Source organism: Odontesthes bonariensis, chromosome 6, assembly GCF_027942865.1.
Source record: "Odontesthes bonariensis isolate fOdoBon6 chromosome 6, fOdoBon6.hap1, whole genome shotgun sequence".
Classification (NCBI taxonomy): Eukaryota; Metazoa; Chordata; class Actinopteri; order Atheriniformes; family Atherinopsidae; genus Odontesthes; species Odontesthes bonariensis.
Genome location: NC_134511.1, coordinates 38,758,818 through 38,771,694, shown reverse-complemented (window position 1 = coordinate 38,771,694; position 12,877 = coordinate 38,758,818). Strand labels below are relative to the sequence as shown.

General features: G+C 40.1%; 1 protein-coding gene across 2 annotated transcripts in view; it reads right to left on the bottom strand.

Annotated features, from left to right (window-relative positions):
* Window positions 1-12,877, bottom strand: part of arb2a (ARB2 cotranscriptional regulator A) — a 156,619-nt gene that overhangs the window by 45,191 nt on the left and 98,551 nt on the right. For both annotated transcript variants that reach the window (XM_075468747.1, XM_075468748.1), the window contains exons 9-10: window positions 10,948-11,064; window positions 3,261-3,345 (exon numbers count right to left, since the gene is read on the bottom strand). In XM_075468747.1, coding sequence (XP_075324862.1) covers window positions 3,261-3,345; window positions 10,948-11,064 — 202 coding nt within the window. The remainder of the gene's footprint in view (window positions 1-3,260; window positions 3,346-10,947; window positions 11,065-12,877) is intronic.

Below are 12,877 nucleotides of genomic sequence, written 5' to 3'. Positions count from 1 at the left end.
AATGCACACCTAGTTCCCAGACCACCATCTCATCGAGATTGTGGACCCGTCAGCCAGGCTATAATTGTTCTGCATTTTATTTTGGAATTACTGACTTGAAATTCAGGTGAGCCAATAAATCATGACCAGGACTAGATTCCTTGCCAACCTCCCAACTAATTTTCACATTTCATATATTTTGTGGTGGCTAAACAGCAGAGAAAGTTTTTAATTGCTTCATCTTGGGATGAACTCAACTCCATCAACTTAATTCAGTCAGCGTTGCACCAACTCCAAAATCCCATCCACACACAAAGGGAAGTGTTCCAGCAGATTGGTCCCACTTTATTGGCATATTTAGCCCGTGTTTAACATGCTGCTAACTGAAAAAAATCTGCTAGTCTGCCAGAGTGATGATCTTCATGGGGAAATAAATTCCTTTTACATAAAAGTAATAAAAAAAAAGGAAAATGGAATAAACACAAGAAAGACTCATAAAATGAACTAGCGGCTAGGTAAACAGTATGACAATTGATCCAGATTTGACCACATTTAAAAGAGGAAAAGGGACTTTAGTGGACTCCTGCATAATGCATTACTTTCCCATCTCTCTGGGCCTTCCAGGCCTGTACCAGCATGGCATTCTGACAACAGCATAGCCTCATGGATGATTCAGGACAGCAGAATGATTCAGAACAGCAGACAAGCTCTGCTAACCCATCTCCCTCCACATTTCTGCCAAATGTCTAGTAGCCTTGTGAACACAATCATTATTTCAATGCAGTCAGAGGGAGAACACAGAGGAAGGACGATAGAGGTAGATGTATAGAGAAAGTCGGAAGCAGAGGAATAAGATAATAAAGAAGAACAGATACACAGAAAGCAATAGATTGACTGTGAAAGCCATTCTTCATCCTATTCTCCCATGATGCAGCATGACCAATACACATCCACTACTTTGCTAGCCCTCAGACATTTCAGTGTGTGACTGTCTGATCATATGCCATTCTCCACAGCAACCCAAGACTTGCCCCAGGCCAAGCTCAGTCTGGCTACACAAGAACAGCAGTGCAAATTGTGATGTGTGCCTCTGCATATGTGCACACGCATGTGGTGCATGACAGCAAGGATTGCACGACAGCAAGGATTCACAGGTCTGTTTTCTGTTTCTGAGAGGTTTTATCTTCATCCCCTATTACCAACACCTACACATACAGACCAATACCATAGCAACCCAGACAACAGCAGTCATGGTGGTATGTGCACAGACTGAAGTGTTGAACTACCATGCCCTGACAGCCTTCCCTCAACCCTCTCTCAACCTTGTCACCTCTGTTCCTCTTCTGTAACTCTCACCACAATGGCTGCCGATTGTGAACCTGCCAGGCTGCCAAGGACACAAAGAAAACTGAGTCAACCTTTGACATCAGAGGCTGCTACCAAAAGAGCAGTGACAAGCTTAGCTGGCAGCTCTGTTAACAGCATTGAGACCCAGATCTTTTCAACATAGTTAAAGTAGCAAAAGTCAACAGTGCATACATACCAAAAAGATGCTATGTCAGACAGGTCCATGTTTGGGCAATGTTTGGCATGCCAAAAGTTTCAAAATGGTGACCTTGATATTGGAGTCCAACCACTGCTGTCTTTTGACTGACAGCAGTCACTGGAAGATAAATCATCACAGCAGGAAGAAAAAAAAGATCTCAGCACATGAAATACAGTACAGGCTTTATATTGAACGCCAGATGACATTTTAAGGAGCTGATATAGATGTGCAGGCCACCCACCCACATAGCTTTATGTGGGACAAGCCATTTTTGTGACTGATATGAGATAGGAATGTTAGAGATGTATTCATGGACATGTTCAGAACGTGTAAAGTGACCTATACATTCATCGTGATGTCACTGAGAACATCATTTGAAGGGAATTAAATCACAAAGCAGATCCTCCTGAGTGATGATGGAAACAAGAGATGAGAAAACAATGTGATTTAAACACAATGTTCCAGTGTATACGTATGTGTGTACAAATGTAACTAATGATTAAATGTACCATATCTAAAACAAGTATGGGTGTTTACAATATGTAAGACAAATATATTGTTTCCTGTTTAAGGCTCAAGTTTCCTTTTGACTCTCAGTGTATAAGTGAGTGTGCATGTGCGCTACCATTCAAACGACACTGCAATCATCATCTCTTATCAAAAGTCATGTTGAGGATTACAGCTTTCAACTCTAATCCTACATTAAGGCCTGATTCCCATGATGGATATGACATTATCAAGGCCAGTGAACCACAGAGAGGACATAGGGACAAGAGGTCAAACTCAAAAGGACAGGATTATAAATTTAGGAAAACAAAGGACAATAAAAAACATTACAAAGAAAATAAAAGTCGTACCTCAAACTGCACGTTTCTGCAGCATATGCAAGACAATCAAAAATTGTGTTTCAGGATAATCTGCAACCGCTTTAGCTTCTCCAACAATGCTTTCTCTCAATTAGCTCTGCTAAGACGTAGAATCTACCCAGTGCCCAGATGCTTAAGCACACATACAAGCACACACCCAGGAAAATGGAGACTGTCCATATCAAAGAGACACACTCAGTAGATGTGTATCTTCACTTAATGAATCCTGATTATCTTCATATGTACACTGCTACAAGCCACCATTTAATACGCACATAAACACGCATACAGACACACACACACACAAACATAGAACTATACCTGTACTTTGGACATATGCCATTTATAGAGAAAATGACTATTCTTTGAAACAAGTTCCCTTACCTGCACCACTGAATCCCTTGTAACAGTCTCAAATTGCAATAATAGATCCATCTTTTAGCCCCAGCTTTGATCGTGGATATATTTTGTGAGAGAAATCACCAAAATATGATGCTCATCTTTTCCCACGAGCGAACATATGACTTAAATTTCCATGCTACATTTAAAGGCCCTAATCATTTCTTCAGAAGTAAATTGTCTTTGTTACTGTTTGTGATCCTCTAGTTGTACTACTCTCAAGACTCTTCACTACACTAATCTTAATGACTGAAATCAAGCCTGACTCAATTTTTTGGTTGAATGGAAAAAATGATGGCTTTTCGAAAACTCACAAAGTGCACGTAACCAAAATTATTCTATTGATCAAGTGTTTTGGAATGAAGTTCTTTACACGAAAACAGTTTGTAAAAGGAAAGCAATTAGGTCAGGATACTAAAAAAATATTTATATCGACAGTTAATGTTATTACTATGTCATTAGTTTGATACCTGCAGAAACTCTGGGGCAGTCTGGCAGCATGGGATCAAGTGGCGTGTCCAAGGGCTCAGGACTCGATACCCAGTTACAACAGTACTGTAGGAAGAGGAAAAAGAAAAATTATAGAGTCCTCTAGAGAAACCAGTAATGGTAGTACATATAGAAACTTAATATTATGTGTCAATCAATATTCAGCAATAAAACTCTCATAAGCACACAACCAGGAATAAAAGAGTAAATATAAATATTTAAAGGAGGAAAAAAAACAAAAACACTAAAACATGGACAAATAAAAAAAAAGTTAAACAAAAAATAAAGAGAGAAGAAAGGGTATGGAGGACACTGGCAGAACTGGTGCACAAGAAAAAGGTGAGTATGAGTGAGCATAGTGGGGAAGAGGAGATAGAGACAGGAACAAGCAATTAAAAGCTCTGTGACATGTTGCTCAGACAGCTTGCCGTTGTTTGTGGTGGAGAGCTGAGGCCTTCTACTATGCTTGATCAGTGGGTGCCCTGGGGGGAGGATGTCTGCCCAGCTTGCTGACCCATAACCCCCTGCAAACACCCCTAGTCTTCTCAAACCCCTAGTTGACAACACCACTGTCAGAAAGGGGAAGACCACCTCTTCATTTGTTTTTACGCTGTCTTCATCTTCCTTTCTGTGTAGCAATCCCTATTTCTACCTAAAATGGCACAGTGGAGTATTTCAGTCATATAAGGTTTCAACCTGATGTACTGTTAATGAAATGTATCAGTACCTTAGTACATGGAAGCTTACTATTTTAAGGATTTTGAGTTTCATGCACTTGGTGAGCAGATGACAGCACATCAAAGTGTGTTTGCCCTTTTGACTGGTCAGTGTGGATTGGTATGACATGGCTTGTAAGGTTTGAACAAAAACAAGGGAAAAGGGAGCAAGAGAGAGGGAGGCTGAGAAGGAATGCTTAGAGAAGACGTTCCCCTTTGATAAGATAAAAGTTCAATAGAAGAAAGAGAAAATGTAAAGAGATTAGAATGTGCAGCTGGCGTCCTTCTGATTCACCGCTTATCTGCCCTTGTTTACTTTCACCCCGGCCCCCTGACAGCCATTACTGTGTGTACTGGTGTGCACATATAGGTTTGTGTGTGTGGGTAAGTGATTGCATTTCAGGGGGGGTGTCTCCCACAAAGATGTGTAGTGTTGTGAACCCTTCAGACTCAAATACACACACACATACTAATATACATGTGCTTTAGCATTCTTTACCGCAACAACACTGACTCTCTACCTCCCTAAAAGAGGACTCACTCATTGAAATTTCTTCTTCTAGAACGTCCAAAACATACCAGTTTATGTAAAAAAGAAAAAAATCGGTCCATAAATTAAACAGTAGTACCATGAATTCTAAATTAGATACCAAATATTCAAACTCTTTATTGTGTGTGTGTGTGTGTGTGTGTTTGTGTTTTAACCTGGACAACACAGCATATTCATCCAAAGAACGGAGCCTGTTCTGTTAAATAAGTCTCAAAGAACCACCGATTTTTCATCTGTGCAACTGCTGTCAACCCCGTTGCTATTTGCGTCAAAGTGCATGTGTCCATAATCAGACACAGCCTGAGGAAAAGCCTTTGCTGAGCAAAAATACTGTTTTCCAGTGAACATACAGGAAAAAAAACTTGGGCCTTTAGGAATAATGTGCTCTGGAGTGATAAACTAAAATATTTTTCAGTCATAGTAAGAGTAAACATATTTGACAAAGACCAAAAAGAGTTTTCAAGAGAAGGACCTTGTACCATCTGTAAAGCATGGAAGTGGCAATGCAATGGAGACTATTTCACTGCCTCAGTGACTGGGTAGCTTGCTAATATGGATTCAATTTTGAATTCTGCATGATATTGAAGACAGTTTTAAGATACTATAAGGTCACTTCTCTTAAATTTGAAGGTGAACACCAGCACATTCACCAAGGGATTTCTCAAAAACAACAAATGAGTGGTTACAGATTGGTTGAGTCAAAGTGGAGATTTTCAAAAGGACAGTACATGTAAGAGAACACTCAAACATCCTGCAACTCTGGGATTTTTCATGGAAGAGTGGTCAATGGATGTTGGAGGCATGAGGTTATTTATGTAGAACATCTAATAAATCATTTCTCTTAAAAGGACCAATTGCAGTTTCCGAAGTCAGTTGTGAACCAACTTTTTCCATAAAAGAATGTTAGATGTTTTGAGATTACTACTATACAAATAATTGACAAAACAAATTGTCCTTGTGCCATTGTCCAACTATGCCACTTTTATCCTGAATTTTAATCCATCAAGTAACCCCCTACACGCAAACAGGTGTACCTTTTTGGGTGTAATTGCAAGAATGAATAGTGGAAAATATTTTGTTGGTAGCATTTTTGTGTTTTCTGTTTTTTTTCAAATGACGATAAAAAGTTACAGAGACACAGCCAGCAGCGATAAGACAAAATAACAATAAAATAGAATAAAATAGAATTGAATGTGGGTGGGTGGTTATTGTGCAATATAAGATAACTGTACACACGGTATGAAAATTGTAAACATTCTAACTGATTTGTAAACCTTCTCACTTAAAAGCATAAAAAGTATAGGTACTAAGGCAGTATGCACTCTGACGCTGGCGTTTCTTACACATTCTGACATTGGTGCAGTCTGACCTGACATTCAGTGTAGATGCCCTTGAATGCAGTGTCCTCTGCATTATGACAGCTGGGCATGTAAGATAGAATAGGATAAATATCATCAATTTTATAAACCAAATTTAGTTGGGAAATGTGTATGAAAAGGGCCGTTGTACACCATACTTGTTCAACCAGGAGAACCGATAAGAAAAATAATGTGCACACTGAATCTGCCTTGTAAACGATAGAAATGGTAGAAATGCTTTAGACACTCTTGTACCAAATGTCTTCAGGATACGATTTACTGAGCTGATAGGTAAGATTCAATCAACCTGGTAAATCAAACATGCCAAACTCTGGAAAAAGATACAGAAAAAGAGGAGCCACAAAGGTTGAGGAAAGATCAGCAGAAAGATGAGAGGGGAAAAAGGGGAGATGACTAGGGGGTTAGTGTTGGTGGGAAGATGTGAAGTCATCTTGGTAAACAGTGGCATATTGTGTATTTTTAGATCTAGATGTGTTCTCCTCTGACTCTGGGCTTGAGGGCAGAGCTGTGCAGAGAAACACAGAAGCAATGGGGCTCCTTGACTGCAACATCAAGTGTCTCATTGTATCTCCTTTAATTCATTCAGTCTGTCTGGAGGAAGATGTCAGCTGGGCTGTGGAGCGGTGGGCTGAAGGCGGCTAGAGAGAGGGAAAGGAGGGGAGTCTTTCAAAGGGCCCTCTTCCCTCCCCTACAACTCCACCATCACCACCAATGGAAGCAGGGAAGCTGAGGTTTGAATAGATTTGTCAAGGCAACGACACACATGTGCACACAAACCGTTGCATAAATGCACACACACACAGCACAAAGCCCCAGAGCTGTGGGAGACCAGAGGCATAACAGCAGTCACATAAAGGCAAGGCCTGCTGGCTGGGATTAGAGAAGGGCGACATGACAAAAGGATGGCACATCACATCGGCTGCCTCTGATGCATAGCATCATCACTTCAAGCAACTCATCCAATGATCAATGGTGCCATTGAACTAAAGGACGACAGAGAAACAAACATGTAAATAGATGTGACTTTCCAGACAACTCTGTTCATGGGTTTCTGTGTGCGTTTGGATTTCTGCTGCCTATGGACACACACATACAGTATATAAATCTACATACTCTCCAAGATAGTTGCAATGGACATTGCATTCTAATGTAGTAAAATGTTTTTATTTCAGCAATATTACTTTGAGATAAGATTCTAAAAAGATCCCTTAAAGTTGTTGAGGCTACAGCTAAGTAATGAAGCTGACCAATGGGCAGGAGAAACGAGAGGAAAGAGTAAAGTCAACCCCCTTAACCTGGGAGAAAAGGTTTTTTCCTTGTTATCTGCAAGTTATACGTGTTCATTGTTGTGTAAGATCTTCAACCTGTTGCATTATGCAGTTTCGTGTGGAACCCATGCTAAGTCTCTTACTAAACAACACATATGCTCTCATACTGAAGACATAAATCATTGCATGCAAAGCAAATGGAAAACTAATTTAAAGGAGCCATCATAAGATTATATATATACATATACACATATACTGTAAATATGCATACTAATTTTTTTTTTAAAAATCCCTATGATTTAGGCTTAGCTCAAAATCAGTAACACAATTCAAGTTTTACAAGCCGTGTGTAAAACAACTGGATAAATTGGACTAAATGAGTAAAACATTAATACAAGGACTAAACAGCAATATGCACTGTTTGAAGTGTCATACACAAACGATATCATTCAATTGCAAAACTGTATCTCTATCTCTTTAGTCTGAAAGCACACAAGACTGAGAAACAGTGCAGGTAAGTGTACAAAAGTCTCCTGAACTATAACACACACGACAGATTGCAACTAACTTCTCAAAAAGAAGTCCTGAAGATCAATTCTTGCTCACTTTCTCTGAGACTGTCTTTCCCACCTCTTCCAGTCGCAGTATAATCTCTATGGATTAGGATGCTTTATTCATGACCATAGTGATACTTTCAACGTGTGTGTGTGTGTGTGTGTGTGTGTGTGTGTGTGTGTATGTGGGTGGATGGATGGGTGGATGTGTGTGTGTGTGTGTGTGTGTGTGTGTGTGTGTGTGTGTGTGTGTGTGTGTGCGCACTCTGGGCAGGCCACTAGAGTGTGACAGCAGGCCAGCACAGTGACAGGAGACACCATGGAGACTGTGACAGGCTGCCAGCTGTACACTATCATTTGGATTTCTCTCTCACACTCACTTCTCCTCACTGCTACTCATCTATCTCCACATACATCTCTTCATGCTCCCTTCTCCATCAGTATTCACTCCATTCATATTGTACCTGTCTTTTTGTTTTTCCTTTTCCTGAGTGCTATCCTGTGCTTTCTCATTGGCAGTCAACGGAACTTAAAAAATGAAAGTTTCTCACACTTTTTGGCTGTGTTCGAAACCGCCTACTACATACTACATACTTGAAAACGGCATACTCATCTATCTGACAGTATGCAGAGCGTTTACACACAGTGCACTTCACTCCTGCCCGAGCCGAAATCAGCCGGCCTGAAAAGCTGATTTCGCTTAAGCTATAAACTCTGTAAATATATAACTTTAGCAACATTTGACACATTTTCAGGCGAGAAAGTAGTCATTTAGACCCCCAAGGTGTTGAAAATCTGACAAAATACCGGCTATTTACAATTTTGTTCCCATGAATTCGCCGCTAGTAAAGCTAGCCGCAGTGAGCAACGCACTTCCGGTTATGCCGTTTTGACTGCTCTCGTCCCGTTAACGGAATTTGACCGTTCAAATGGCGATGGGCGACGTCACGTTACGTTGCATCTTGGGTAGTTTGAGTGTGACAAGTAACCTCATGATGAATACTCAACATTTCGGCGAATCTAGTATGCATCTAGTGTACATCCGGGAACTTAAAAAAGTATGACTAGTAGGAATAGTAGGAGAAGTAGGCGGTTTCGAACACAGCCTTCGTCTCAGTCCATAAATAAGTATTTTTGTTTTCTTATTGATCAACTTTACTCTGCATTTTGCAACCTTGTTGTGACATGAGGTGGCCCTTGTCTGACCCATCTGGTGTCTGTAAACTGGCTCAGCAGGCACTGATCTCTAAAACCCATCTTCTCTTATCTACTCTTCTGATCCCTCCATCTCACTATCCATTGACCTATTGAACCCCAAGGGGTGGGAATTATCTCTGTCCAATGAGAACAGAGTTCCCCAACCTCACATGCACTCATTCATGTGGACATCCATATCTATACAACAACATGGGGGTAACACAGCTCTTCGATGTGCTTCAGAATCAGATTTGACCCTCCTGAGTGTGATTTCCGCCCATACCTTAGTGCTCAATGCAAGGGTTGTTTACGTTCAAGATCCAGCTACATACAAGTTGCTGATATCAAAGTTCAGTGCGGCTGTGTAAGTTTTGCACAGCACCGATATGTACAAGTAGACTGGCTCTGAATCAAATCCACAATCATCAGGAACAGAGCCCACAACGGAAGCTTTTAACTCAATCTAGAGCCATGGCATTAGCATTCAGGGTCAAATGTAAGAGGACCTTATGATGTAAATCTTTCACATATACTCCAAAATAAGATTTGGGTTTATGTAACTAGCATTGAATTGGAAAATACAACGGGTACTGATGAATGTATCGAGTCAAACTTTTGGAAGATAACTTAAAAACTCTGTTCGATAAAATCAATGTTTATTCAGCCTGTTGCAATTTGCAACGTTGCCACTAAATGTTGCAAATTTGTACACACTGATCTTTAACTAAATACACTCAGCCTGAAGGTGTCGAGTTCCTGGAAGACGTAAAGGTCACTGACTGAATGGGTACAATATAATTATTTTTTCATGGCAGCATGTTTCCTCTCTTGAAGCAGCAACGTTGGTTACACATTTGCTACATCAGAACTTATTTGGAAAAAGTGTTATCATCTTCCTCCAAAGCATGCATTTTTTGCAAAATTGAGGTTCTTTTTTAAAAAGATAATTAATTAATCAAAAACTCTGATGATTCAAATGTACATTAAAAGATGTATGAAAAAAATAGTATTTTGAATGGCACAGAACAACAAAGGCCAACACAATTCCCTCCTTTAATTAGGCAGGCCCCTCTCTTTCTTTGACCCAAAAGGACAGTAGGTTAGTGAGTATGGGAGGGGATTCCTTCATCTGACTAATGTCCAGTTAGATGAAGGGATTCCCCCCCTTTGAAATGTGAGGACATTTGAAATTCATTGTTCTGAGTGATCATCAAAAGTAGAAAATCCCTTCAAATCCAAATCACGGGATGTCCCTCATGTCCCTTCGAATAAATCAAAAATAAGAAACACCAAAAATGGATAAGGGGGCAGTATAACCTAGAATCTCCAACACCCAAACTAACATTTACAGACAGGTAATGTACTTGAGCACACAAACGACACACACAGAGCTGGAGATGACAGAAAAATAGAAAACAAAAGGCCATGGATATAAAAGACAATGTTATACAAATACAGGTAAGTGTCAGTGTAGTTTCGAATGTGTGTGTGTGTGTGTGGGTGTGTTTTGTGTGTGGTGGTGGTGGTGGGGGCACATGACATTTGCATCTCCAGCTCACCAGCAGCTTTGGTCTTGGCTGGTCCTCATCTGTATGTGCATACTGAGTGAGCCCAGGTGATGCATATGGCACAGAGGTCACACGAGAAAAGGGCAAATTCTAAAATGAAACCAACACAAATGCACATGTGCACGTGCATTCTGTCTCACACACTTACCATATAAGCACATCTGATCAAAATGCATGCACAACTGCATAGACACACACAAGCAGGGTTAACTGCCTCAAACAACACACAAATAATGATTGTCCAGAACTTCTAAGGGTAGCTGTATGAGAGGGGTCCCCATGAGGCTCAGCAGGGTCGTGCGGGGAAATAGGAGAGAAGAAGTAAATTTACATGAGGAGATATGAGCTGATGGATGGACCCCAGTAAAGCTTTTTTTTTTTCTTCCACTAGGTGACTCTTATTTTTTAGCTTGGGGGGTGCTTTTTTTTTCTTTACCTGCTGCATCCAGTCCTGTGTCCCTTTGCTTGTCTCCTGTAGCCAGATGTTGTGAGCAGAGTCAGTGAGAGCCACAGCACACACTCTATTCTTCACCTGCATTTCCCTTTGATTCATCTGGCACAGAAAGAAAATAAAACTTGTGTTAGGCCAAGCATGAAGATGACATTGCTTTAGACAACATATCAGTGACAAAGAGACTTGACTTTGTGAGAAACAAAACCTCAAGGAAAACAAATCATACATTTTCACATCCAAGCATCTGACATACTGCTATAAGAGTAGTTATTCTCCTAATTTAAAAAAACAACATTAAAAAAAAAATACTCCCAACTCAACATGCACTGTCAGCTTACTTCTTTGACTTGAATGACAATGGCCCAGAGCAGCTTTGTAACTGGAGGATACAGATTCAACCTGGTGTATAATATAATGTTATAAAGTGAAAAAGGAAAGAGCACTTCTCCACTATAGGATGTCCTTGTCACGTTCTGTGCAAATGTCCTTCCCTGTGCACGTTCAAATACCTCAGTCCCTATTCTTAATACCCTTTCCCTTCATGTGTCACAAAGAAAGTGGCGTTTGCAAGCCCGTCTTCCTATTCCCCTCTGAATGTCAACGCCAAGGAAAATGTCACACAAAGGACTTGTTACCACACTACAATAGACTTCTCACGCCGTTGGTCTGACCCCAAGGAGTACTATAGCCAGGCCTGGGGAACAAGCTGTTTCACTCTGCTTGGCTCTAAGATAAAATGGGAAGAAAAGAGAACATGACTTGCAACAATAGGTTAAAAATCACTTACTATTTAGTGAAGTGGGGAAAGAGATTCATGGACTGGAGATCTATGTAGGGCTACAAAATAACACAAATTTTAACTATTGAATGGTGAATGACCATTTTAAAGCTTAATCTTCAGTGTTATGTAGAGGAAGAAAAACAAAGTAGTTCCCTGGACAACAAGATTTTTGTTGGTGTTTACAGCTTGGTATCCAGGAACAGAGTTTAGAATATCCAACATTAGATGGTGCTTGCATATAAGAACAGGCTTAATATTGACATAAGACTAAAGACAAAGACTAAATTCAGCTGACCCATGAGCACAAAGCTTTGTTCTCACGAGAAATGGAGGATATGGCTATAGCTGTAGCTATCAAAGAGAACTGCTTTGGCTGGGTATTTGAAAACATCTTCCCATGCCCAGCCAAATTAAAGTGGGAGTATATAGAGATAAATGGAATCTATTAAGGTACTAAAGACTCATACATCATTCAGCTGATAAAGCTTCGATTAGAGCATCTTCACTATGGCAAAGAATACAGCAGACTGAGAAGGGAGGTACAAATGAAAGGATAAAGATAAAAGAGAACAACTTCAGGGACAGAAGAGAAAATAATACACTACCTAGTTATGCACAGGAACATTTGCTTATTCACACTAAATCATAGAATCACATAAACTGATACATAAACTCCTCACTGTACACCTTCCTCAGCTGCACTTGGTAGAAAAGGTTTCCTTTTAAAGAACTGGGCCCATGAGAGTAGCAAACTTAACTTTTAACAACTGGAGGTGTCTGTCAACGGTCTTTTTTTATTGTGCCGGCCAAATGGGCCCATCACTGATTTAAGGGCCAACTAGCAAAATCCAGAAAACAGCAGACATAGGACTGACTGCCTATGAAAATCACTTAACACATGACTTCAATCAGTAAAAAAACCTTGTCCAAGTTTGGGCAGACAATGTAACATATTCTTTATTTCCAAGTATATAGATGGGTCACTGACTGCTCCTATTCTTTATCCTGAAAGCATTCATTTTAATTTTTTTTGTAGAAAACGTATAATCATGCAACACAGTTAAGGTTCAAAGGATGTCTTGAAATATGAAAATGTTCATAAATTGTGTAGCAGGTGCCAAAGTAAACATG